The sequence below is a fragment of the Corvus kubaryi genome, unplaced genomic scaffold (assembly GCF_017639235.1).
Source record: "Corvus kubaryi isolate FWS band 111438036 unplaced genomic scaffold, C.kubaryi_AGA036_p1.0 78, whole genome shotgun sequence".
Taxonomy (NCBI): Eukaryota; Metazoa; Chordata; class Aves; order Passeriformes; family Corvidae; genus Corvus; species Corvus kubaryi.
The window spans coordinates 3,238,766-3,265,791 of record NW_024582065.1 but is presented as its reverse complement, the minus strand read 5'-3'; the positions used below and the strand labels follow the sequence as shown (position 1 = coordinate 3,265,791).

The following is a 27,026-nucleotide window of genomic DNA, read 5'->3' as shown; positions in this document are numbered from 1 at the left end:
AATGATCAAACCTCTTAGGGACAGGGGATGTAAATTCGGGCCTGGCTCATAGGCAAACCCATCGCAGGGAGCACCAGCAGCCACTACAAGTTTGGCAGCTGAGCGATTGCAGTTCCTCTCGTCCACGGTGCTGCAGAGCCCAAGAGGGAAAAAAACCCCAGCGAGTGAACAGATTTTGTTTATATGTTTATTGAGACAATTAAAAATACCCAGCACTTGCCAAATATGCAAACGCTGTCTCACACCCAGAATGATTCCCTTTGATGTCTCTGGGATCTCTCGTCACAGAGTAGGGTTTGGCACTGGACGCTGTAGCTTCTCCACATTCTGGATCTGCTGTTGTAGCTGTGTGTCCATCCACCCGTCCGTGTGGGATCTGTGTGGAGCAGGATCCTGCCAGCACTGAGACAAGCAGTGGTGCTGAGGGTTTGGAGGGGGAGGCAGGGCTCTAACACACTGTGAATGCTTAGCAGAAAGGGTGATGCAAGGCAGCAAAATCAGACCTTGGGTTCCTGTGTTGAAAGGTGTTTTTCCCTCCCTGTTTGATGTTATTTGTTTCTGTGTCGCTGCCTTTGCTTTCTGTTAACCAGCGGCTGGGGTGTGCTTTGTAGCTGCCTGTTCAAAGCGCAGCCCCTTGGCCTCTCTGTTTATACAGCCTCTCTGTACTATTTTTCCTGAATTACAATTTTTTACCCCTATTTGAGTTTTATTACCTTTGCTTTTGTGTGTATCTCCTGCCTGAGAAAGGGTCTAGAAGGTCCTCTTGCAGGAGGAAGGACTGGGTGGTTCATACCCTGGCCCAGACAGAGTGCTGGGGTGATGCCCGGGTGGGGCAGTGACACTGGGAAATGCCTTTTCTTCAGTTATTTCTTAACATAACTCAATGGAAAGAACTGGCACTATCCAAAAAACAGTTCTGATGAGATGTCGGTTGCCTAAAGCTTGCCTGATGTGCATGGGATCTGCTCCTCCTTTCCTGTTTTCATCTCCTGCAACTACTGCTGGATCACTTCAGCCAAAGGACAAAACTAATAAAATTCAGCAGAGCCAAAATATTCCTGGGAGTGTGCCAGGGACCTGCGACAGGCTCCACAGCCAGGGAGGAAAAACCACCTCTGTGGAGACGACAGGAATGGAGACAGACACAAACAGGGCAGCTTTGTCCTTCTGCTTCTAGGGCACTGCGAGAAGACACTGTCCATTGCGGGCTTCAAAAGGGCTCTGGGAAAGGGCATCTCCCTGGGAGCTCAGGGAGAGTCCCAGACTCCCTTTTCCCTGGTAAAGCCAGGATATGCTGCACCATGGAAGACAGACCTCTAGGTTGATTTTTGTGGGGATTTATTAATTGCTAAAGGGAAAGGGAGGATGCACGTGTTGCTGCAGAGGAACATGGTCTCGCTGTGGAGGGATGAGGGACGGCAGCTCAGGCCAAGGGGCAAAGCTCCCGTTTGATTTTCACCCCAGGGCAGCCAGGGCTGGGCACAACCAGTGACCCAGGATGGCTGTGCTCTGTGAAGACAAGTGAAGTTAATTAGTTTCAGCTCCTGCTCCTCAGCAGCACTCCTTGATACAGTGTCCCGCTGCTCTGGCTGCTGCCCTCGAGAGATTTTCTCCACTCCAGGATGTCACCCTGGCTTTTGGGGTGATTTATTAGGAAGAAAATGCCCTTTGTGCCTTTAGTGCAGCACTTTCCAGGCAGCTCAGAGTAAGTTTGTTCATGCAATGCTGGTCCTTCTCATTGCACAGTTTCCAGATGCAGGAGAGATGCTCTGCAGACCCTCCCTGGCCCTCTCACTTCCAGGCAAAGGAGCAAAAGCAGTTCAAAATGAATTTAGAAGCACCAAAAAGTTCAGTGCATGGTCTACAGGCAATGCCAGCATTGCACAGAGCAGGGATGGTGTGTCCTGTGTGGCCTTGCCCACTGGCTCAGAAAACCTTTCCATGCTGGATCAAGGCTGGATCAGACTGTGAAAGTCCACTGCCCTTTGCCTCCACTCTGCACAGGTTTTGTATCATTCCCCTTTTGGTCTGTGTATTTGGTCTCCTTTTCTGATTTAGATGTTTTGAGTTCCTGTCAGGGCTTTTTCTAGTCTCCCCAAAGTGGGTTGCTGACTACAGAGCCAAAAGCAAAATCTTCCTTGACTTTTTCCTGCTGCACATGTTCCAGTCCCGGTGATCTGGGTGGTGGTGATGCTTTCCCGGGCACTTTGCTGGGAAACTTAACTCTGTTAAGCAAAATATTGTTTTCAGGGACTAAATCAAAGAGCAGTGCAAAGCTGGAGAGGTTTGGAAGGAGGGCTGGGGAGCGAGCAGGGGGAAAATAACATCAAGAAAATTAGGTGAAGCCTTGCAAAAAAATAATCCCATCTTGGGAATTGCCCTGCTTTCACTGCCTGAAGAATTACTGTGCCGTAATCAATTCAGCTCTTGATGTTTCCTGTGGTGTTTTTGATATTATGAGATGCTATTGACTGCAACCAAGTGCCTTTTATCAAAAGTTAGATGGGTGCAGTTGGGGACCCACTGCTGCAGGCTGTGCCGTGCTCAGGGCTGGACTCCAGCAGTGGTGACGCGAGCGCAGGCGAGGATGGCAGTGCTGGGAAGGAGGGGTGGGGATGGACCACAGTCTGTGTGTGATCTATCCAGTGCCCGTTTCCCCTCCAGCAGAGGGAACAGACGGGGCTCGTATGGAGCAGACTGGAGAGGAGGCATGCAGTGGAGGAAGAGCCCCCAGCTGCACTGGGACACCTTCAGGAGTGTTGGCTCAGCAGCTGGATGAGTTTTGGGGGAGAGTCTCCTCCCGTCACCTGCAGACAGGAGGTGTGGGCAGGGCACAGCAGAGTTCATCCCAGATGCCACAGGGCTGGGTAGCTCCGTGCAAACTGATGTTGTTTCACCTTATGTGTAAGGCAGAGCTGTCCTCCATCTGTCCCAGGCTGGGGGAGTGTCCCCTGCTGCTGCTCTCCCTCCTGGCTAGTGGCTGTCCCCCTGTCTCAACCATCCCTGCCGTGCCACGGGGCTCTCTCCCAGCAGCAGCTCGTGGGGAGCCGTGCAGAACCCAGCAGCACACAATTAAACCCCAGCTAATACTTCCCTGCTTCTGCCGAGGGCTTAAAGTGACACAAATGAAGCAGCTGAGCATTAAGGCAGGATGCTGTGTAAATATGCTCTGAGCTTTCGCAGGGAGAACTCTCTTCATTCTCTTCAGTCCACATTTCCTTTCTTTTAATTTTTTTGATCAGTGTGTATCAAACACAGACAGGCCAGAGCTGGAGGTGTTAGTTCTGGACTGTGGGTTCCCTGGATTTGGACCCAGCTTGGGGCCATAGCTGAGGAGTTTTAAAAGGTTTATGATAAAAGTTGTGGCTGGATAAAGAAATGGCTCCTCAGCTGATGGAATCATAGAATCACAGAATGGTTTGGGTTGGAAGGAACCTTAAAGATCATCTTGTCCAACCCCCTGCCCACATTCCTGCTGGTGGTGGCTCCAGGTACCATCCTGCATCTCCCTGAGGGAGGGGAGAGCTCTGGGGGCAGGGATGGCCCTCTGCTTATTTGAGCCAAGGATTCAGCACTGGGCATGTTGGGAGGCCTGGCTGCTTCTCTTCCTTACAGGAACTTCTCAAGGACTTCAGGTAGGAGCAGATCATTCCTACCTGATGTGGCCGTGGGCAAATCCATCCAACCCTTCCCACTCTCCTGCCTGGGTGGTGGGAGCTGGGTCCAAGGGAAAGGAGCGCTCCTGGGTTTGTGTTGATTTGCCTCAGTACCAGACCAGGGGGGTGAAATGGCTTTTTCTGGGCGGTAAAAGCCATAAATTGTGCCTGAGCACGGCTGATAAGCGATACTGATAGAGGAATAGCGTTGGCAATGCTGTTGACCTGAAGGGCTTTTCATGGCATCTCACTGGGAGCTCAGGGACAGTTACAGAATCCCTTTTTCCTGGTAAAATTGGGATACGCTGCATCACAGGCAATTCATTATAAGTGGAAACCTCCTCTTTTTACAGAATCATAGAATGCCAGGTTGGAAGGGGACCCCGAGGAATTATTGAAGCCTGCTTTATATAAAGGGAAAAGGAAAGGAGCTTTTAGTACGGAAAACTTGACTGCATTAAAAATAGCACCTGGCTTGCTTAAAAAGCACAAGTGGGCAGCAGAAGGACTTGGAAGCAGCAGGGGTGGCTGGGTGGGGGGACACCACCTGTATTTGGGGAGCACCCATGCAAATCTGCTGCTTCACAGGGTGGAAAAGAAACTACAGAAATTCCTGCCATGGAATAAGAGGGATGGAAACACGTTCCTGTGGAGGCTGGGCACTGTCCTCCATCTGTCCCTGTCTCTTGGTGTCATTCCAGCTGTGCAGCTGTGGGTGACAGGGCATGCAGAGAGTTGGGAGCATCCCCACAGGTGCTCCAACCACCCCTCCTACACACACACATCTTTCCCTGAATCACCTGGTCAGGCAGAGTATTCCCAGAACAGCCCCAAATGATCTCATTTTTGGGGAGGGTGTGGGTTTGGCTGTGCAAAGCCCAGCAGGATTAGCTGGAGTGAAGTCCCTGAGCTCTGGCCTCTCGGCAGCAGCTGTGACAGTACAACCTGTGTCAGCATGTCACCTGCTATAATGGGTTATGAGTTTTGCAAGGTTCGTCCATTCTGTCCTGGCTTTCCCAGGGGGAGCAGGGCTGGGAGAGGTTTGGGCTGGGAAGGCTGGAGCAGCTCAGAGGGAGCTGAGCTGGTTTGCAGGGCCAGCACGGTGTCTGCATTCAGCATCAGTCCTGCAGGTCTCTGGGTCAAGTGCTCACACAGGCGCTTCCTCAGAGCGAAGCCACAGACATAAAACCCAGCAGCAAGTGCTGGGCGACCTGTTTGGGAAATCCAGGGCTCCGCTTGGACTTGGCCCTGCACAGTCCTGGCAAAGTCAGCCCCACATTTCCCAGGTTGATGAGCTCAGGGGTGATGTGGTCACCAGAGGCAGAGGAGGCCGCATCTGTGTGTGGGCTCTGCCCCATGGACAGCCTCCACAGCCCGAGGGAAACGGCTCTGTGGTGCTCATCCCATCTTTGGATGCAGGAGCAGGATACATGTGACATCTTTCAATGGCACGTGTGTGGCAGGGAACTCAGGGAATTGTAGATCCCTGCCCACCCAGGGGGGTGGAATTACTGACACAGCCAGGACATTGGTCACAGACACGTGTAGCTCTGGGGTGGCTGTTGTCTCACTCTGTCTCAGCTGTCCTGTGATAAAACCTTTTCTGGTGGGATTCCCTCTGCCTTGGCCAAGATGCTGTGAGTAGGGAGATGGCTTTGGCACTGGGGATGGCACTGGGCACAGCCCCACGCTGCTCTTGCTCTCCGAGCTGGGCAGTGGGAGCCTGGGGGGAGAGAAATTCCTGTGACTTCAACACAGGCAGACTTTGCTGCCAGACTCTTCCATTCTCCGGTGAGAACATTAGCGTGAAAATCAAACAGGATCAGGGCCCAAAGGGCTTGAGAAATGGTACCAAAAGCTCCCTGTCACATCTCCCAGCACAGCTCAAAGGCTGTTTTTGTACAGTCTCTGGGCTACCTCGTGGTTTCATGTTGATCCTTATCCATGGCTGCTTTACTCATAATTTCCGTGCATCGCTCTGTCAAGTTATCTGCGGAGGTCCAGACAGATCAGGTATTTCTCTTTCCTTAAAAAAAGAAAAAAAAGATAAAAGTTGTCTTATCACAGAAAGATAAGGGGTGAATCTGATATTCTTCAGAATCAAGAGGTAGACTCAGAGGGAGGGGACAGGGACCAGCGTGTCTGGCAGGAAGTGTCACCCCTCTGTCACCTGTCCTGCCTGGGTGCGCCTGGGGATGGGATTGATCCCTGTGGGAATGTGCCAACCCCGCCACTGGGTCCATGGGCTGCACAAGCTGCCATTGGCACATCCAAGAGCTACCTGAGCTTCCACCAGCTTCAAGCCCTCCTGCCTCACCCCATCCCAAGGTCTCTGGTCCCCTCAGTGTCCCCTCCCAGTGCAGATCCCCCCCTGCCCTCCCCAAGTAGGAGGAGTTCCTACCTTTTCCTGGTGGCAAAATCAATACCAACGGCTTCCATTAATATTCTAGGAATGGCAGAGAAGATTGACTGCCTCATTAGCAGGCATCGTGTGAAACTCTGACAATAATTAACAACTCAACGGTCTTATTTGCTGGCCTATCACAGAAGTATTCAATCAAAAATGTAATTTGCTTGACGCTCCCATTTACCATAAAGAGAATATTCCTTCAAAGTTTTAAATAGACTAATTAAGAGGGAAGAAATACAGGGGAAAAAATTATTAACAGTATAGTTTTAATGGGAAATTACTGGAGCGTATTAATAATGCAATAACCATTTTTAACAGCTGTCTGTCAGTTTGTGGGCCGGGGTAATTAAATTAGTCACTAAAGGGTCACTCAAATTAGGTGTCAGAGAGTGGCACCGGGGCTAACGAAGGCCGTCAGGAGAAATGCTGTGGCACCAGGAGGAGGGTGAGATGCTGATGTTGAAGTCAGGGTCCCTCAGAAATGCCCAGGGGCCCTGCAGAGGTGGGAATCCCTGGTCACACGAGGCACCAGCATCTCCTTGGTTTAGGTGTGCCAGGAGATGCGAGGAGCGGGGCAGAGCTTTGCGCTGGCAAAGGCTGGGCTGTCTCTGGGAAAATAATAAGGAGAAAGAGTCTTATCTGAGCATGAGCATGGCCCGGGGTGGCCTCCATGACGTCTGCTTCAGCCTGATGCTGCTCAGGTTTTTAATCTCTTTCCCAGAGCCAGAAGGCAGCGATGCAGGGGATTTTTGGCAATTTCTTTCAAGGCTTTTATATTCTGTGGGTTTCAGGCTTGCGTTCCCCCTTCCTCCACCCCTTCGCCCCTTCTGAAATGAATTGCAGTTAATTTTGGATGTTGTTGAGCTTGGAAACGCATCTTTCTTGCCGCCAGCCCATTAAAAAAATATATTTACAGTTCCATAAAGCAAAGCCAGCTGCCAAGGTAATGTCCTGCTGTCTCCCTCGTGTTCTGGGCACAGAGTGAGGATTTGGAGAGGTGCTTGCTTCTGTGAGCACGGGGAAGATTTTACACCCAACAGAGAGGTTTCTACCTGAGAAGATCATTGTGTCCAGCCTGGGCAGGTCTTGCAGGGAAGCAGGGTGCCCAAGGGACCTGGGGTGCTCGGGTTCAGGGCCAGGGGATGCTGCTGCAATTCCCTTTCCTTCTCCCCTCCATCAATCAGGATGTGGATGCTTCTGGGTCTGAGTGGGAAGGGATTACACCTTCCAGTGGGATTTTTTGAGATTTCATCCATTTTCTCAATTTTGTGTTGAAGTAGGACCTTTTCCGTGGGTATGACTGTGTGGAAAAACAATTGGCCACAAGGCAGTAACCAAATCCTAGGGGAAAACCCTCACCCATCAAGAGGAACCAAGCAAGGTGGTGGCTGGGGTGTTTGGAGGGCACAGAGGTCTCTGAAACCGTGACCTACATCATACAGAACAAGGACATACATTTCCATATACTGGCTGTATGTTTGGGCTTTTTTGGACAACTTCCCTACTCTGATTTTACGTTTTCTCACTTTCGGGATCTGTAGGTGACAGAGGGGATGGCAAAGCCTGTGTGTGTTCCCCTGAGAGATTTCAATTTTCACGAATCAACAGGAGTGTTTTTCCATAATTCTTTCTTGCATCATCCCCATTGGAAATTTGACTGCAGAGATGCCCTGATCTCTCTGAAGTGCTTGGGGTTTTCTGCTGCTCTTTTCCTATCATTAAGATATGTATAAAGCTAGAAGCTGCTTTAACTGGGTGGTATGGGCAGAAAATGTGCTCCACATGGCACATGGCAGTTAAATACCACCCAGTGGAAGAGGCTCTGGTGCAGCTGTTGGCTCCTCAAATCACTTCAAGAGGAGCACGAGGAGCATCCCAGGGGAAAGGAAACAGTAAAACCCATCAAAACCCACCAAAATATCATAACAACAGAAAAAAAACCCAAACCTGTGCCCACCCTTCCTGCAGCCTGGGTGGGCACTCGGGCAGGGGCAGGCCCTCCTCTTTCTCCACATGAGGGGGAATTACAAGCCGTATAGATTATTTTAATGGCCGTATTACTTCCAACTGTGCCTCCACCATCTGTTCTTCCCCAATTACAGATGCAAAAACCCAGCATGTTTCCCCATTCGGGCTGTAGAGGATGAAATACAAGCCTTGTAAAAGGGTGTATATCCTCCCAACAATGCAGTTGGCACCTGTGAAGTTTTCATGGCGCTTCTTCCAGCTCGGGATGCTCATCCTGGTCCCTCTGCTCCACATCCCAGCCCATGCCCAGATCCATGGTGGCAGAGGGAGCTGTTAATAAAGGGAAGAGGCTGTTTTGCTACATGATTTGTCTAAGCTGTGCGGGGCAGCTGAATTATTAACACTGACCAAGCGTCTCAAGTGCTACAAAACTCGACAAGAACCTCTTACCTCCAGCACAGTGATAAACAGGATTGAGGCATGGTGGGAGGGAGGGAATTAAGATAGGACATCAAAGACTGGATTCCATCAAGTAAATCATGCCATTGCTCCAGTGAAAGAGCCCCTAAATGTTTTATTAGGGATTTTCAACAACTACCAAAATTAAGATGGAAGGGATGAATTATTAAAAAATAGATTAACTAAACCAGCTGCTGAATTAAACATGAAAGGTGTGTGTCAGGAGCAGCACGGGCACCGTGTGCTGCAGGCATCGGAGTCCTTCAGCCAGGCATGCTGGAGGGGTCTGGAGAGGGGGAATGGCAGTGCTGGGGGATGGAGAGCCACAAGCTGCTCTGCCAGGTCAGGTTTGCAGTGCCAGGGCACAGAGGGACTGGCTGCAGGGTCGGGAAAGCAGAAAGCAGTGCTGCAGAGGCGTCAAAGGAGGGGGTTCTACCTCGGGGAGATGCAGGCTGAAGATGTGTAAGGGGCAGCCAAGGAAATAATGCTGGTCCTCTGTGAAATAATGCAGGAGACGTAGGTGCAAAAAGGAGACTTGCCTGAAGTGCTTGAGCCAGGATCTGAACTTCCTTTTCCTGTGTGTTTATCTGGTTTTACCAACTCCAAACCACCTGTGGCAGGACAGGGACTGAGAACGGGACTGGGACAGGGGCTGGGGATTGGCTCAGGGGTTGTGATGGGCCCTGGGCAGCTGCTCCTCCAGTTGTGATGCTTATGGCATTGGATAAGGGTAAAGGAGGGTTTATAGGGGCCAGAGAGCCCCCAAGGTGAGGGGATGAGTGAGGAGGGCTCCTGTGGCCCCTCCTGCCAGTGCACCTGGGAGGACAGGACATGATTTGGGTGGTGCCAACATCTGGGAACAGCTGGAACAAGGGGTCTGTCCATGCCCCTGCATAATTAGGCCACATTGTTCTGCCCCTGGTTTGCTTCCAGTGCTAAACCTCTCTCACCTGTTAAAGAGAGAGACAATATCTTGAACTCTTCCTAAGGCAGCTGTGTGATCCCAATTTGGTGTTTCTGTGCCCTCACAGTACAGCCTGTCCTGACATTCCCCATGCCAGGATATGGCAGCCTGTGAAGGTGAAGCACAGGTGAGAACAGGAGGTGAAGAGGTGCTGCTGTCTGTGGTTTGTTTTGTTCCAGCCCCCGGGAGGGTGGGAGCATTGTGGGAGCATCATCTCCAAGTGCGAAGCACAAAATATGGTGGAAATTTCTGTCTGTTCTCTCTCTCCTTCTTCTTCCCCAGCGTGTTCAAAGCCTTTACTTGGAAGTCTACAGTCCCTGCGAATGCCAGCAGTATTCACTGCTGGGAGCAATTCACAGTGCCTGCAGCAGCACTGCTTTAAGGGGCACTGATGGAACGAGTGGAGGCTTCATTCATAACAATAATAAACCGCTATTTTGCGCTTTTACGCCGCTTTTAATCTTCACAACTCAAAGGAACATTAATTAACTGTGTGGCACAGTGGGAGGCAGGTAGCTGCTGTTGTCCCTGTTTTACAGATGAGGAGGCTGGAGCACTGGCACATCCTGCAGCCTGCCCACAGTCAGACTGTATTTCACCCTCCGAGTCTGCAGACGATCCCAAAATGCCTGTTCCTGCTCGGAGCTTTATTCCTGGGAATGCTCTCCTATGGCAGGGTGGACCCTCAGGAGTTTCAATGTCATTTGCATTTCTTTACACCCAGTTTGGTTTTGGATAGATGGAGGTGAATATTGCTGAAGTCAAATGAGAATCTTCTAATATAAATTAGTCCAAATGCCAAAAGCAAGTTCCTTGCCCTCGGGCCAGCGACCGGGCAGCGTTCCAGCTCCGCAGTGCTCCTTCCATCGGGAGAAAAACTTGGAGAAACATGTAAAGCTCAGTCTTTGCTATGATCCCCACTTTTTGGTAATATTCCTGGACAAACCTGTTTAGGTGAAATGGTAAAAATACAACCACTGACTGTTTTCCTGCTCAGAAATCCCCAGGTTTGCCTCTCCAGTGAGCTCTGCCTCCAAAAACCTCCAGCTTGACTCTTTTTCCAAGGGTCACATTTGCAGAGGTTTGCTTCTGTTGCTGCTTATTGGCTGAAAAATCGGCCCGTGTGTGTGTAATCAAAGGGGAATCTTGGCTTGTATTTTGGGAGAGGCTTTGGGAATCCTCGCCTCCCCTCACGCACAGCACCGGGCTGGCATCGCTCTCTCGCCGCTGCAGGGTGAAGTGAGTCAGGCTGAGGGATCCCCCCTCGACGAGCAGTGGGGTGCATCCTGCTGTGGATATTGGGGGCAATCCCCCCTCCCCTGCCCCCTGCCTACTCCGAGAGCCCTCCTGATGCTCACAGCTCCCCTCTCTACCTGGAGGCTGCCCGGGCTCTGAGGGATGCTCCCAGCACCCACCAGATCTCCATCCATTGCTCCCCGGTGGTTTGCAGGGTTTGTTGTTGGACCATGTGTCTGCGTGGCTGTTTCTAGCAAGTTTTAAAGGAAGCAAATTGCATTTTGGGCATCCTCCTCAGCCCCTCGAAGCAGACGTTGGATCAGCACAGAGGCTTTTCCGTTTAGTCTTCTTAATTAAGACAGACACTGAAATAAAGGTGGTGAGTGAAGTATGATGAGCAGGAGAAGGAGGGTGGTCCTGCAGTGTGCAAACGCTGCTCTTGTCTTTCTCTTTTACCTTTTTTTTAAATCTCCTGTCATCAATCTCCTGTTGCTAAATGTGCAGCTGGAGAGAGGGTTCCTAGGCAAAGTTCCTGCTGATGGATTCTGACAGATCTAATCAGGCAGGGATGGTGACGACCACGTCCTGCACCGCTGTGAATTGTGGTTCAAACCTAATATCCTTCACCACGACACACTGTGGCAGCTGAAACGAACCTGATGGCTGAGATCTGGTTGGCCTGAGGGGAGGAATGTTCCCATCACATGCACACCTGCCTGTGCCATCACTGACTGTGGGACTGGGTCCCTGATGGATCCCTTGCAACCTCTGCCATCACGCAGCCCTACTGCAGGCCTTTAATGTCTCTCCCAAGTGGTGTTTTACCTGTCTAATGCTGTGGGTGATATCAAGGCCTTACTCCTCCTCAGCAAGACCAGCTCCCTGGCATCTGTTACAGGTAGTTCCAGGAGCTCTAGTCTGGGACTGATTTGACTGTGCTCAGGAGTAGCTTAGAGCATCCCTAGGTCTGTATCTAAGCTAATCCCCAAGGCTGACTGTTGGAGATCTGGTCTGTGGGGCTCAGGGCATGGATCAGCACTTTTGCACTGCCTTAGGGCAGGGGGATCATCCACAAATGAGCCAATTTCTCCCTGTGAGTTTGGAGGAGCCCAAAGCAACCAGTCCTATGCATATCTGTGGGGTAGATGAGCTGAATCCCATCTTTGGCCTCTCAGATCTGGGGCAGGGTTGGTCTGGCCGCTCCAGGAACAGCAGCAGTCAGGTCTCAGCCCTGCACAGGCTGTGCACCCATTCTGGACAAAGGCCCTGGCACCAGCAGATGCTCAGTTGCAGGAATGCAATCCCCCATCTCAGGATTTGGGTCTGGGATCATGTTTTAAACACATCAGAGCCAGTCCCATGGCACAGTCCCAGGCCTTGGCAGAGCCAGCACAATTCCTGCCTCCCAGTGCTGAGCTCCCAGGTGAAACGCCCTTGCATGACATACAACCATGCCCTGCTTCAGCCCCTCTGCCTTTAACCCTCTCTCCTCCTCAGGCAAATGATGATGTTCCCTGTTCCACGTCCAACTCCCCACTCAATTTATCTTGTTTATTGACCCAAGCAGAAAGTCAATGTTTTCTTCATCTGCCATTTGCTTCAATGGCAGCCAATTTGGTTCATCCAGAACAAAAAACGGATGCAACAGAGTTTAGTGTCAGATTTTTCTCCTTTTTTTTTTCTCTCCTTTTTTTAGATGCTGATTATTCTTTTTTTCTGAGCACACCTGGCCCTGGACACAGCTTGGCAGCCTTTGCTGTACGATATGGCTGCAGGCAAGGCTAAAAATGTGCAGCAATTACCCCACGAGCTGCAGAGCCAGGAGGGAGCCTGCGAGTCAGCTCATTACAGGCAGGCGATGCTGCAGCCAGGGCTGCCCATGCCCTCCTGGTGGGAGCTGTTTGTTTGGGAAACGTTGGCCTCTGGGGCCTTCCTGTGCATTTGGAGCTCTGTCTCTTCCTCAGAAGTCCAAAGGTGATGCTTTGCAGCCATTGCCTGGATCAGAGCTTTCCAGGCTGTGGGCTCCAGGGCCTTGTTTGTGCTGGGGGTGGGACGTGGGGTGTGTCTCTGATGGGATATTCATGGCACTACAGATCAGCAAAGGCTCGCTGAAGAGGAGTGGAGAGGTGCCCCAAGCGCAGGGCTAAACACAGCCTCTGCCCCAAGGAGTTTGCAGGGTGGGGTCAGTGTGTGGCAGCTTTGAGCTCTGTCCAGGCAGTGCCCAAGGCCACAGTGGCACAGCTTTGCAGGGGAGGTGGAAGAGGAACCCTCCTGGCAGTGGGGGTGCAGTTTTAGGTAATAACCAATGTGATTTTATGAGATGTGGCTACTGCTCAGGGTGGTGCAGACCTTGCCCAGCCACCAATGCCCATCACCTCCCCTGAGCCAACAGTGGTGTTCCTCTGATCCTGGGCTGAGCTTGCTCAGGGGTTTAAACCAGCACAAACCCCTCTTTTTCTCCAGGGTAGGAAATTCTTTGCTCTGAGGTGCCCACATCTCCAGGCAAGGGTGGGATGGGTGCCTACTAAAAGCAGCAGCAGCAGATAAGGATGCTCCTCACCTCTGGAGACCAGACCCCTGGAGGTGGTGTCCTCAGAAGGGCTCAGTGACCAGTGGCTTCCAGAGCAGAGTGCTGCCCTTGTGACAAATGCACCTGTGCTCCACGGAGCTGCTCCTGGATGCTGGGCACCTTGGAAAACTCCGTCTGCTTCGGGTGCCTAGATAAGAGCCAAGCCCTTTTGAAAAACCTGCCCAGACGGACGGAAAACCCAATGCAAATCTCTCCCCAGGTACAAAATTAATTGGATTCTAACTTCAAAGAGTGCTTCTGGAAATGAGCTGTAAATAATCTGGTTTTGCCTCAGTTCCTCTGTCTGTGGACATTCATCTGGCTTTTTTGAGCCAGTGAGTGTTGCTGATGGAAGGTGCTATATATAGCAGCAAAGCTGTGCATATATGGATACATATGCATAAATGTATCCCTAGTAACTGACCCAGGTGTGTGATGTTTTCTATAATACAGCTGACAGGTTTGTTTCCCAAAAAAAGCTCCAGTTTTGCTTCCCGTGGGCTCTCACCCCTCTCTTTGTGCAGCCGTGTGCAGTCCTCTGACGTGGGCTGCTTGCTCGTCCCATGCCATGGCTGGGATGAGCAGGTTGGGATCTGGTGACCCCTGGGATGCAGAGGGGTCGGTGGAGGTCACCCAGGTGTGTGGGTCTCAGCAGGGCTCAGCTGGATGGAGCTTTATGGCAGAGCTTGGTGTTGCTCCTGGAGCTGCACGGGGTGCTCAGAGCCCGCTCCTCCAGGGCTGTCTTGCCTGCAGCCAGAATTCCACAGGGATCTGCATTCCCAACACTCATCTCTGCCTGTGTGGGGATGGCTGGTCCCTGGCACCCAGTTTCTGAGGAGCTCGGCGCTCTCTGTTCCCAGCGGATCGATAGGAACATCTGTGAAAAATCAGGACATGGATATCTGATCCAGCAGCCCTGGCTGTTTCGTATTTGTCTGATCTAATTCTATCAGCATTTCTGAAGTGCTTATCAGCACCACATCTTGGTACTTCATATGTGTATTGGAAACCCCCTCAGTCACTGGGCAATGAGAGGGGTTGAGTCTGGGCTGTGGCCCCTCCCTCTCCCAGTTTCCCTGCAAAATCCAACTTTTCCTTGTGACCCTCATGAATTGTTCCAAAATCAGACCCAGAAGAGCCCACTAGGACAAAAAAAACTTGTCCAAAATACCCCGGAAGGGTGTAAAAGGGAAGGAAAACCCCAGTGAGTCGTTCATGCCTAAGCTGAGGCTGAAGTCTGAGTCCCAGGCTGGCATTTTCCAGCTTGGCATTGCCAAATGCTTGGGCTGGCCAAAGCCCCCGTATTGGATCTGTCCTGTGGGGCAGTGTAGGACATCTCTGCTTCTGTGGGGCTGGGGGACTGTGCAGCCATGGGGCACAGGAGCAGGGCATGGAGCCTGTGCATGGGCTGGGGTCCTTCCACCTCCTCGCTTGTCTTTCTGGCCTCACCAGCAAGCAGATTCCCAATTTCTAGGCCAGGGAAGCAGGGTGGAGAGATGGAAACTGGCACAGCCAAGCTCTTGTTTGGGCCAGAATATATGTCTGGTTTAAATGGGAAAATCCTTTAGCTCATGCCTTGGGAATGCTGAACGAGCCAGGACCTGAAATCTTGGTTTGCTGATGGCTTGAAAGGGCAGAGACAGGGAGAGGGAGGCTGGATGTTCCTGCCTTCTCCAGCATGGGGCTTCCCATGCTGGGAGTGGATACAGGTGAGGTGGTCAGGAGATGCCCAGAGCTCGTCACAGCACTGAGTTTAAATGGCAATTTTGCCATTAATGACATTTTCTTTTGCCATGTCACGTAGAATCCATGTGAAGCTGTGTTGTATTCGAACCAGCCTAGCCAGGGCTGCAATCACTGCCTGGTGCTGGGGTGGCCTGACCCAGCTCATGATGTTTTCAGCCTTTAATAATTTAGGGCGAGAGATCTCAGGCCCTCTGTCTCGGCTTTTGCTTGATTGCTTGTTTTTCTAAGATTTCTGTTTCTCCCCCCAGGCAACACTGTTGCAGAGGATTGAGGCAGGCGTTTTGTGGAGGGTCCTTTTTTAAGAGGCGAAGAACAGCCCTAATTTGTCCAGCTCAAAAGTGCTTTTGAAAACCTTGAATTGCTGCACACAGCGTGAAGCCTTGTTTGGTTTTAGCAGTGAGAGCCGGCAGCGATCGTCCGTGCCCGAGTACAGAGACAGCAGCTGGCCAAAAACACCGAGTTTGGGGCTGGGGGGGAAGGGGAACCAGGAGAATGGGGGAGAGGAATGGGCTATACTGGGACAAAACAGGGAGGGAGCAGGGAGCCATCAGGGAGGAGCGGGCCCAGGTGATTTTGCCCCAGAGAGAGCTCTGCCCACCGAAGGCTGAGTGATGCTGTGTCCTGCAGCTGCTGCTGGAAAATGTCCTCTTTTTCCAGGCTGAACACCTTCCTCCCTGCCCAGAATAAAACCCCCAACAGGCTCCCCTTCAGCAAACCTTACCAAGTTTTCAGAATGCCAGAGCTGGGAGGTTCCAGGGTCGGTTTGCTGTGTAGCCTTCAGGCAGCCCCTCTGTGCATTTGCATTATGGAATCATCTTTAATGGCATGATCATATCCTAGTTTTTCACCTTTGCCTCGCTCAGCACAGCTGATGAACCTGCTCTGGGAATGATCTGCATTAATGTGAAGCTGTAAAAACTTCAGCTGAAGTCAATGAGAGCTGTACTTTGAGCAGGGAAAGTGTCATTTAATGCTAAGCACTCTGAAAAATCACATCTAAATGTCTCAGATTTGGTGCACGTAACGGAGTGGATGTTTTTTACATCACTGTGCCTGTGCTTTGGCTCCCTGTCTGTAAAATGGGGATGATAACAGGGAGATTGGGAACTTAATCACTTTATTTGTTGTGAAATACTGCTGCTTCTCCGTGTTGAGTAAAGCATAAGCAAGCCATGAGGAGCTAAGTAATTGTGCATGCAGAACAGTGCCTGCATAGAGTACAATAAAGTAGGAGCTATGTGTCCTCCAAGGAAGAGAAAACAAGATCCTGGGAAGCTGCAGATGAAGTCATTTGCAGGGGCTGAGAAGCTGTGGATGTTTGTAGGTACCCAGGGGTGGGTTTTAGGATGCCTAAACTGAGTTCTGGACTGTTCCAGGGGCTCCTGGCTGCATCTTGGCACCATCACCTTTGGCATTTGGGGTGAGATAGGTCCTTAGGATAACCCTCCTGTATGTGGTCTTGGAGTCAACACCCTCATCAAAGGCAAAATTACCAGAGACTGCATTAAGGTTGTCCTGACAACCTTAATTCTTAATTTCCTTAAGTTTTGGGTATGTGACCTCACAACCTTTCTAACTTCATGCATTTTTCCTGTGTGCCCAGGCCAGTGTGTACCCACATGGCATGGCCATGGCTCCGTTCTTGGCATGCCTGATGGACCTTGGTGTCTCCCTGGCAGTGCCCATCGTATCTGCTGGGGTGGTCAGGGGGGACATAAGGCTTGGCAGTGCTGGGTTTCCTCCTGCCTGGTGTCCCCAGGTGCTTGCTGTGGCATTTCTGTCCCACTGAGAGCACCTGCTGTGCTCCAAACCCCTGTCCCATCCCATCCCATCCCATCCCATCCCATCCCATCCCATCCCATCCCATCCCACGTTTTGCTGCTGAGGTTCCTGACACACAGGAGCATCCAGCACACTGGAAGCGCATCCTGCTGAGTTTGGGATGGATTACAGACCGCAGCAAAGCAGGTACCAACACATGGAATTCCCAGCACACTTCCCAACCGTGCTTTGCCATCCCTCTTGAGGCTCATGTGCCTTTTCTTAACCCTCCCAGCACTGACATTGCCTGGCAGAATGAGCCAGCACCTCCTGCATTTCCTTTGGGTCATGCAGGGCTGAAACCTCAGCCACAACTTTCCCTGAAACAAGAAAAACACGCAGAGTTAAAACTATCTTGTTTAATTCATCTGTGATACCCTGGTCCTTCATATGGCAGAGCTGTGCTGGCTCTGGGGGGCTGCAGCAGGATGCAGGGTCCTTGTGAACCCAACATCCCCTGGGATGAGCTTTCCGAGCTCGCTTTTATCCCGGTGTGTTTGTTTTCGCTTTGCTTCTCTGTAATTAAATTCCTGGCCCTTCTGCTTGCAGAAGTGAGCTTCAAAACGCTCCAGCAGAGGAGTGGTTTTATTGAATCTCCAGCAAATTATTGAAGCTTGGTGGGGAATTTTTCACACTTTCAACCTCAAGGTTTTTGGGAGAGCGTTTCTGCAAGTGTTTATTATAGTATTGCCACAAGAAGTGAGAGTACCCGGAAAATTTATAGCAAGCAGCTCATCAGCTGTGGAATGTCAGCACAGCACCGTTGAAATGCCTTCTCCAGCGTCACTCAAGTGAGGATGATTTCTCCCGGTTGAGGACCTGGATAGTGGCTTTTCTTCAAACCTTCCAGCACTATTACAGTGGCTAAAAACTGGTTGTCAGTGTAGTGGGCAGAAGATCACTTTTTTCCTACAAAAAATAATAAATCTGATGCAGACACAGCTGGGACACCTGGTTAAAGACAGGAGCTTCAGCTTGCCAAAGTTTCAGGCTGGGAAGTCCCCAGGTAAGAAGTTGCCACCACCTCATGAGTGCCTTCAGTGCTGGGGATGGAGATTAACTTTTCCAGAGCATTCCAGCTTGGTCTGTGTGTGGATGGACTTGCTTGGCTCGTGGTTCAGCGCTGTAGGAGATGGTTGCTGCATTCTCCAGAGAAGCAGATATCTGGAAGAAATCCTTCCCTGTGAGGGTGGGCAGGCCCTGGCACAGGGTGCCCAGAGAAGCTGTGGCTGCCCCTGGATCCCTGGAAGTGTCCAAGGCCAGGCTGGATGGGGCTTGGAGCAGCCTGGGACAGTGGAAGATGTCCCTGTGCATGGCAGGGGGTGTAATGAGGTGAATTTTATGGTTCCTTCCAACCCAAACTGTTCTGTGACTCCATGATTAAATGTAGGGATGCAGGAAAGGGCTGTAGAGAGAACGGTCTCTTGCTGCAGGCAGAATCAAAATTAAAAGGCTTGAAATCCCAGAAAAAACACATTCTGTTGCATTTAAATTGGAGACCACTTTTCTCAGGTGATCATTTATTGTATGTTCATTATAATTTGTGTGTTTAACTGGATGGCTCTCAGCACAGAAGAGCTGAGCCTGTAGTGCAGCAGACCCAGCTGGAATTGTAGTGTGAGTGTGGGAAGTGCGAAAAGTACTAAAAATAACTTGGAAAACATCTTCAGTTGGCCATCCAGCAGCAGTGAGCACTTTTCATCCTCTGCTCTTGTTGCCTTGGCTGCCTGTCTTAAATGAGAAGAAAATCACCCCCAGTGTACAGAAGCTGGGAGCAAAAATGAATGTTTGTGACACACAGGGGGTCCTGGGGGGGGACTCCCCTGGGCAAGGGGTGGCTCTGCCTTCGCTGAGGGCAGGAATGCCACGTGCTGAGGCTGCAGGTCCTAAGGCATCACAGGTGGTGGCAGCAAGGGGTCCCCAGGGCTCTACTTGCAGCCAAGGTCCCAGTCCCACGTGCTGATCAATTCTTTGCTTCTGAATCTGGGCTTTGCAGCTGCAGCTTGGGGTTTTATTGGTTACATATAATTATAAAAAATGTGATTTTGAGTTTTACAGTACACCCCCGGCTGGGATCCGTGTGTCGATCACCCTTCGTGCCCATTTCTGTGATGAATTTTGCAGGGCATCATGGGAGAGCTGCTCAGAATTGCTCAGGCAAGCAGCAGCTGAGCTGAAAAGTGCAGAATCTGGGTGTAAATTGCTCTGTCCTGGTTTGCAGGTGCAGCAGCTCTGAAGTTCCCTGTTCAATGGAAGTAGAAGCAGTGCAAAGTGCTGGGCACGAGCCCTCCTGGCTGGGCTGTGCTGGGTGGCTCTGGGTGAAGCTGCAGGTGGCACAGCATCACAGCCTGTGCTGCTGGTGGGCCCTGTCTCTAGAAACTCTGGAACCTCAAGCTCCCACCCTGATCCCTCTCCAAACCCAGCTCAGGGAGCAGATGGCACTGGCTTAGTCCCCGGCTCCCATTCTTTTATTTTTCTCAGCGATGGTGAACTTTGTAAGACACTGAAGTCTTTAACCATTAGCAGGCAATAAAAAGGGGCAGCAGAGTTGGATAACACCCACTAATCCCCTTCAGGATGAGCTGGAAAGAACAGCCACTGCAAAGCTCTGGAGCTTATTCTGGGATGAGTGCTTTGGAGGCTTTGAGAATTGTATGGTGTTGGTATTTCATGAATAAATAACCCCCAGCGGTATTTGTCAGTGAATCTGCTTCATTAATGGGACCTGGAACAAAGCGGGAGGGTGGAGGAAAGTGTTTTTGAGGGAATCCAGGCGAGTGCAGGTGGTGGGAAGTGGGATGGGGCCATGGGAGGATGGGTGCCATGGTCTGCACCATGGGAGCAGAGTCAGGAGAGGAGCCCTGCTGTGCTGCACCACTCTGGGCATTTGTGGCATGAGGTGTTGATAGAAAATTGGGTTTTACTGCTCCTGGGTGTGTGTTCAGTGGGTCCTGGCAGGGAGGGGAGTGTGTTTCATTAAGAACTATAACATTTGGGTGTCTGCAGGTGTCCTTGGAGAGCTGGAGAGTTAAAGAAAGTGTGTGTGTGTGTGTGTGTGTGTGTGTGTGTGTGTGTGTGTTCATGATGTTCATGTGCTTGGGGAGAGGATCTGGCATTAGAAATTAGGTTGCTCTCTCCAAAATGCCCTTTTTGACAAGACCTGGCTTTGGGTCAGTGATGGATTGCCCTGTCTTCCCAGTACACCAGGTGCTGAGCCGTGCCTGCTCCCTGGGGTTTTGGCAGCTGGATCCCGCCAGGGCCACCGGCAGCTTCCCTGGGCTCTTCGATGTGCTCGGGGCACGGCACAACTGCGGAGCCTGTCCTTCTCCATCCCACCCTGTCAGAACAGATCGGGGGCTTAGTCACTGAAATTCAACTCAGAGAGGTGGGGAACAAGAGCTGTTCTTTTGCAGGCAGCTTGTTACTGCAGGGAAAGTGATTCATCCATCAGGGCTGGTCTGATCTGGCACCCGGGTGGTGGTGGGGATGGCTGTCCCCCGTGGGCTCCCTGCAGTGGTGGCCAGATGCCTCCATCGCTCCTCAAGTGTCCCCTGCCTTGTCAGCACCGCGTTCTCTCAGAGCTGCCTCTGGAATCTGAGAAGAGGAGCCCCACACAATGGGCAGGGAAGGACAGGCAGGGGTCACTGCCCGAGCTGTGTGGGTGGAAAGTCATCTGCTCCGTGTCACGTGTCGCCGCAGAAGGCAGGTAATTAATGACTGCTCTTCGCTCCCAAAGTGAAATGGAGCCGCTGAGGCTGGCAGTGCCAGGGACTCGGCAGCACCTGCCTGCACCGAGCCGGGCTCCTCCAGCCCCTCCAGAGGCAGATGAAAGTGAAGCTCCCAGCTCGCTCCGAGCAGCACGTCCGCCTCTCATGAGCTGCCACCCGCTGCCAGGGCTCTGTGTCGAAGGGAAGCTCCTCTCCCGAAGGTAACGACGGTGGAACTGATCCAGCCGAGCAGCCTCCCTGCGCCTGCCCCCACCCACCCCTCTCACAGGTGACACCTGAACACTTCCCTGCGGCTCCGCTGCCAACCTCCCAGCGAGGTTAATATTTTAATACCCTTAATGGCTCATTCCAGCTCGCCAGCCCTGCCCGGGCTTTGGCAGGGGTCATCCATTATGCCAAGCCTTTGGAGAGTGAGTTTCCCGTTCCCATCCTCAGCCATCCCGAGGGCAGGAGGTCGGTTTGTGCTTCCAAGTTTTAATTAAAGCATGACGAGCTGCTTGTGCCAGCCCCAGCCTGGTGCCATGTGGGATGAGCCGGTGTCTCCTGACAGAATTCTGTCTCTCTGGAGCAATCCTGTGCAAGGACCCAGCCCCACGATCTCCTTTCCAGCACCCAAAGCAGCTGCAGCTCCTCACCTTCTCCTTCCAGGGACGTGGGAGCTGCAGGAAGGTTGTTTGGTGGCTCAATGGAAAAGCCAGGAGGGAGGATGGGAGCATGGTTCTCCTTGCTGTCCACCCACGATGAGAAACCCCCTGGGAGGACCAGATGGGGCTGAGCTTTTGGGGTGGGTGGTGGAGGAGCTGTCATGGTTTGTTGGTTTTGGCTTTTTAAAAATACTTCTTCCCTACATGAATAAACAGTGGTTTTAGTTAGTAAATAATATCCCCTTCCTCCCCCCATCTCTCCAGCAGAAATACGTGCCCTGATCTAATATATCCTGCCTTTCTCACTCCCTCATTTCAGAGGAGCTGCAGGTCCTGGTGGGAACAGAGTGCTAATAGAAAACGGCCTCTAAAGATATTTGAAACATGACCAAGAAAGGACAGAGGGAGATTCATCTCCTAATATGCTGGAAAATCTAGGAGGTGGGCCAAGAAAGGGAGAATATCAGGAGCTTGATTCCTAAGAGTGAAAAGTTAATTGGGAAGCATTAATTGGGGTGAGAGTGGGCAGCACAGACGTGAATTTGCTCTGTCCACCACGGTGGACACGGAGCTGCCCCAGGGCTGGGATAACTCATCCACCCCGGCCCATGGGGGTGTGCCAATTTGCTATTTCTTGCAGTTTTTGATGGTGTTTTCCTTGTTGAAAATCCCAACTTCTGGAATCCTGCGATTCCCTTGAAATCTGGAATCTAAAAAATCATGATGTCAATACTGCATAAGGCTGTATTTGGGTTTGGTCTCTGAGGAGTTTCTAGCCCTCGAGTTTGCAGGGAAAAGCTTGGTTATATAGCCTAAAGGCTCAGAAAGCAGAAAGCAAATTCAGGGGAGGAAAATACATTAAAAAAAACCTCCCAAAACAGCACAGCAATTGATTTATTTTTAAAATCTCATCATTTTGGTGCCAGTTTCATTATATTCTTTTTTAATTCCTGACTCATGGTTTTCTTGAGCGCTCGGTGTTGGCAGGGCTGTGTGCGTGAGTGTGACGGCGTGTGAGCTCAGGGGCCCTCTGCTGATAGAGAACGCAGGGCTCCTTCCAGACAGCGCTGCCTCGGCCCTCCAGGGCTGGTGAATATTCCTTCACTGCTGTTTCATTGCCAAGCAGACTGTTTCCACATCAGTGTCCCCCAAAAAAGGGACACTAGCGCTGGGCATTGAGTCATTGCACTGATGGCCGAGCAGGGGAGAGGCTCAAGGAGAATAAACCGTGCTGTGACTCCCAGCATTGCCTCGGGGGTATTGAGGCCAGAGGGGTCAGGGTTAATTCGCAGCCTCCTGTGTGTGAAGATCTAATAAACAGCCTGTGGAGGTCATGTCTGTCACTATCAGTGACTTGTTCCGTGACCTTTCTCTCTCTCTGATCACTTTGTCTCTCTCCTGTTGGTGAGAGGGTGATGGGTTCTGTTGCCCAGGATGGGCTGTGGGTATTGGTTAACATGTAGACTGTGCTTTGAAGATGAAAAATATCTTGGAGATGCTTAAAGCTCTTGACAAGCATCTGTGTTCCTTTTGCAGGAGCCCAGCAGAAGGCAGAGTGCCTGAATGCTTTGTCACAGGCAAAATCTGCTGCGTGCGCAGCTCCGAGAGGCAGGGCTGGGAGCTTCCCAAGGCTTCACATGGCCTTGGAAGTATTCCTAGGTGCTCGTGCTTCTTGCTTGCTTAGGAGAGGGGTGTTGAAGCACAGCACTGCCTGGGGCAGTGCACATCATGGGCTGGAGCAGAGCAGCAGAGCCGTGCCTGCACCCATCCCTGCATTATCTGCTCAGGGTCCCTTCCCTGCATTATCTGCTCCACATCCCCATCCCAGCAAGCATGAAGCCAAGTTTCATGCGTCTTTCCAGCTTTGGCAGTGTCTGTGGGGTGGATGTGGGTGATGGTGATGGACGGGGTGTGGATGCTCAGGGAGGCTTTGCCCAGCTGTGAAACATTCAGGAAGAGTTTTATGGCTTTGGATTTGCTGTTGTCTAGTGTAGGGCTGGATTCATGCCCAGCTCCGGGCTAGTAATGAAGCATCTCCTGGTTGCTAGTTTGCATAAAACTGGTGGATAGTATCTTTGAAACCCCATGACTGGTTGATTCTGTGAAAGATGCCAGAGTTATGCAGCAAATTTATTACATAGCATAATCACAAAGCCCTCATTTTCTTGGGAAGCTTCCTTTGGCTCGATATTGCTAATCAGGATGCAGGGATTTTGCCAGAGCAGCTCTCTGTGGATTGCCCTGCCTGTGCCCATGCTCTGCCAGCTCCCTGCCAGCCCTAACGGTGCCTTTTCTCTCCAAGGGAAGAAGCGATGCTGTCCACCTACTTCGAAACCATCAATGACTTGCTCTCTTCCTTCGGGCCCGTCCGGGACTGCTCCCGCAACAACGGTGGCTGCACCCGCAACTTCAAGTGTGTTTCGGATCGCAAGGTGGACTCCACGGGCTGTGTGGTAGGTGCTGGGGCTGTGAGGTGGGTGCTGGGGCTGTGGGGTGGGTGCTGGGGCTGTGGGGTGGGTGCTGGGGCTGTGGGGTCCCCAGGACTGGCCTCTGGTTTGCGGACAAGCCAGAGGGAGATGTGACCTGCTTCTTCTGGCCAAAGGGGTGTGTGTGCTGGAGGTGGACTTCCCCCACTGCTGGGGCCTTCACAGCAAGTCACAAATGCCTGAAGGACTCCAGGGAAGCAGCCCAGGTGCTCAGATGAGCAAAAGAAAAAATGCTTGAGGCTGGTGGTCATTTTCCTGCTTGGCAAGAAGCAGGGGTGGAAAGCTGCCTCTCTTTTTCTCCTGCTTTGTGCTTCCCAGTGCAGAAGAAAGATGAAGCATCCCCCCATCCTATCTACCTTTGGGCATCTCTGACACCCTCAGAGTCTTGATTTGTTTCTGAACATGCTCGTGTCTTGCCAAACCATCTACTTGTCCCAGGTTTTGCAGAGTCCAGAAGGTCTTCTAGACCCTAGACCATTATTTTTGGTCAGAGGCTCTGAATCAGAGAATCATAGAAGGGTTTGGATTGGAAAGGACCTTAAAGGTCATCTTGTCCTCACCCCCTGCCATGGGCAGGGACACCTTCCACTAGAGCAGGTTGCTCAGAGCCTGGTCCAAGCCCCTGTGAAGTGTTCCACGGAGGTGTTCCCAGCCACTGCTGCCCAGAGGGGTTTTGCTGTGCTTCCAGGTGGGAGCAGCAGAGCTCAGCACCTCACCCAGCTCTAACCCATCTCACCTTGACCTCAAAGTCTTCCTTTCCCTTTGTGAGGAGCCTGTGGGAATCCAGTATGACACAAGTGGGGGAAACCTGGAGCATCCCTCTTTGTCTGTTGTTGAAGCCCCCTGCCTGCCAGGAAGCCATGGTGACCCCAAGGGGGTCCAGAGCTGTCACCCGCTCCACCAGCCCCTCAACCACGCACTCACTGCTCCTAAACCCCTGAAAGCCCTCATCTGGCTGCCGCAGAGCCCCCTCGCCCCATCCCTCCCATCTCAGCAGACAGGAGATAAGTGTCTCTTTATTTATTGAAGATGTTTGTACACGGCAGCTGGGAAAGGTCAGGCTGGAGCCGCGCTGTCCCGGGGGGAGGCGTTTTCATTATCCCCTTCTCAGGTTGCTTGTTAAGGCCATTTAGCACAACAGCCTTGATGTGTCACCAGCAAGCCTGCTGCCATCTCCGCCTGGCAGCTCCTCTCCCGTTCCTCCTTTCTTTTCCCATTGCCATTTTTTTTCTTTGTCGCCCTTTCCAGGGATATCTGCCTTTCTAGTCTTTTGGGGTGTTTTCTCCCTTTTTTGGGTGTTACTTTGCTCTGAATGCCAACGTGCTTGCCCAGGCACTGTCAGAAGCCATCAGGGCGCTGATCACCTCACGCCTCTGGGAAGTGATGCCTCTTTTTAAAGTCAGGCTATACTAACATAGGAATTGTCAATAAATTACAGACCTAGTGCTGGCATGTGGAGAGGCAGAAAAGGAAAACTGTGTCACTTGGGGAAGATACTCCCAACTTCTGTGATACCCAACTGAGGCTGTGTGTAAAGAGAACGGACCACGTACAGTGTGGGGAGAAGGGAGGAGCAGCAGGAGCATTCTCCTGGAGTGCATCCCCTCCCCGAGAGCCATGGGTGGGAGGTGACACATGGGGACCACAGGAACCCCATCCTGCACATCACACCAGGCTCCTGGGGCTGTGCATCCCCTGGGGACAGGAGACCATCTCTCCCCACTCTGCTCTTCACCCCTTCTTCTCCCCACTGCAGGAGCATGAGGCTGCTCTGTCCTTCTCCACAGCTCCCAGTCTTGGGATGAAGCTCTCCAGTCGCAGCCTGAAGACAGCAGAGCTGAGCTGCCCCAGGGGAGTGTGGGGACAGCCACTGTGTCCCACCCTCAGTCCCTGTCTCCCTGCTTCCTTTTGGGCTGACACCAGCCAGTGCTGCTTCCCTGCTCTCCCAACCCTGTGCAGTGTTTTATTCTCATCATCTGCTGTAGGTGCCTGGCAAAGGCGGGGTGTGAGGAGAGGTGTGGAATGAACTGTCCCTTCATTTCTGACCACTCTCTGTGGCCACTGTCCGGGGAAAAGCCTATTGGGTGGGCTGGCAGCACTGCCCCCAGCCCCAGGTGGTGCTCATGGTACTGAGTGGGATCAAAGGGGCTGGGAGTGGAGTCTCAGAGCTCACGCAGCCCCGGTTTGAGACATTCTGGTACTTTCTTCGCCCGTCCTTGTGCTGCCCCTTCTCATCCCACTCCTGTTCCTGGAGCCTGCTGGGTGTGAGCTGGGCTTCCAGTGCAAGCAGGGATGGGGTCGTGTGCTGCAAATTTTCAGGGATGTCAGTTAGTTTTGAAGCTGAACTGCTGTGAACTCAATTTGCCAATTTGGTAAGTGCTATGGGCAATATCGGGATGTAATTTAATTAAGCTATCCCCTTTTTATAGAGTTCAGGGAGCATTTGCCTACTAATTTTAGCACTAGGTTTGCTCCAGCTTTACTCTGGACACAGATTCACAAATCATGACATGTTGTTAATCTCTACCAGTCAACAGTTTATTAATTTGCTGAGGACCACAGAAGTATATAATCAGTGGTTCATCAATCAAGGCTAAATCCAACAAATGTTCCAGGCAGGTACTGAGCATAAAATATACATGCAGCCTTGTAAGCAATTAATACACCACAGAGCTGGAGCTGAGCGGCTCAACCAGGGAGCAACACAAATCTCAAAGATTTCTTATTCCTTTTATATATAATCATCATCTGTTACCAGTTCCTTCGTGCCCTTAATACGGCTTCCAGTAATTCTGCAAGGACTGGGATGCGTTTATCTCCGGGTTTTTAGCGGTGTGGGCTCTGCCATTTCCTAATTGTTTGGCCTTAAAAGGTCTCTGTTAAAAAGTCGAGGGTGGATTGCTTGCAGCTGGTGCTGGTGTCTGGCTGAGTCTCCTTGGGCTGATGTTGGAGAGAAAAGAGGGCGTTGCCTGTCTCAGTTAAAATCCTGCTTTTTAGGCATCACCTGAAGATCCTAAAGCAGAGTCCCCACCCACAGGGGTGGCAGTTCTCCACCTGCCATCCCCCACTTCCCCTGGGATCCCTTTTTCCCCCTCATCTCATGGCTTTCTGTTAGTTTTATGTGTACCCAGTAGATGGCATGAGTGCATAAAGGGTTTCTGCAGCTCTTTTCTTATCGGAGGCCTCTTTTTATTCAGGTAATGTTAAGAACTATCAGCTGCAGCCTTGCCAAGACCTTGACATTGCTAACTGGAGCCTTGTTTTTGAGCCCTAGCATAACCAAACAGCCCCCAAGCTCTAGAACACCTGCTTCCATGCTGCTTTTTCTTGTTGCACCCT

At 51.6% G+C, this 27,026-nt stretch overlaps 1 protein-coding gene across 1 annotated transcript in view; it reads left to right on the top strand.

Annotated features, from left to right (window-relative positions):
- ASTN2 (astrotactin 2) overlaps positions 1-27,026 on the top strand; it is a gene marked incomplete at its 5' end in the record, with an annotated part of 241,726 nt that overhangs the window by 67,055 nt on the left and 147,645 nt on the right. Inside the window, one exon of the mRNA XM_042052782.1 lies at positions 23,504-23,654. Within this exon, the coding sequence (XP_041908716.1) occupies positions 23,504-23,654 (151 nt within the window). The remainder of the gene's footprint in view (positions 1-23,503; positions 23,655-27,026) is intronic.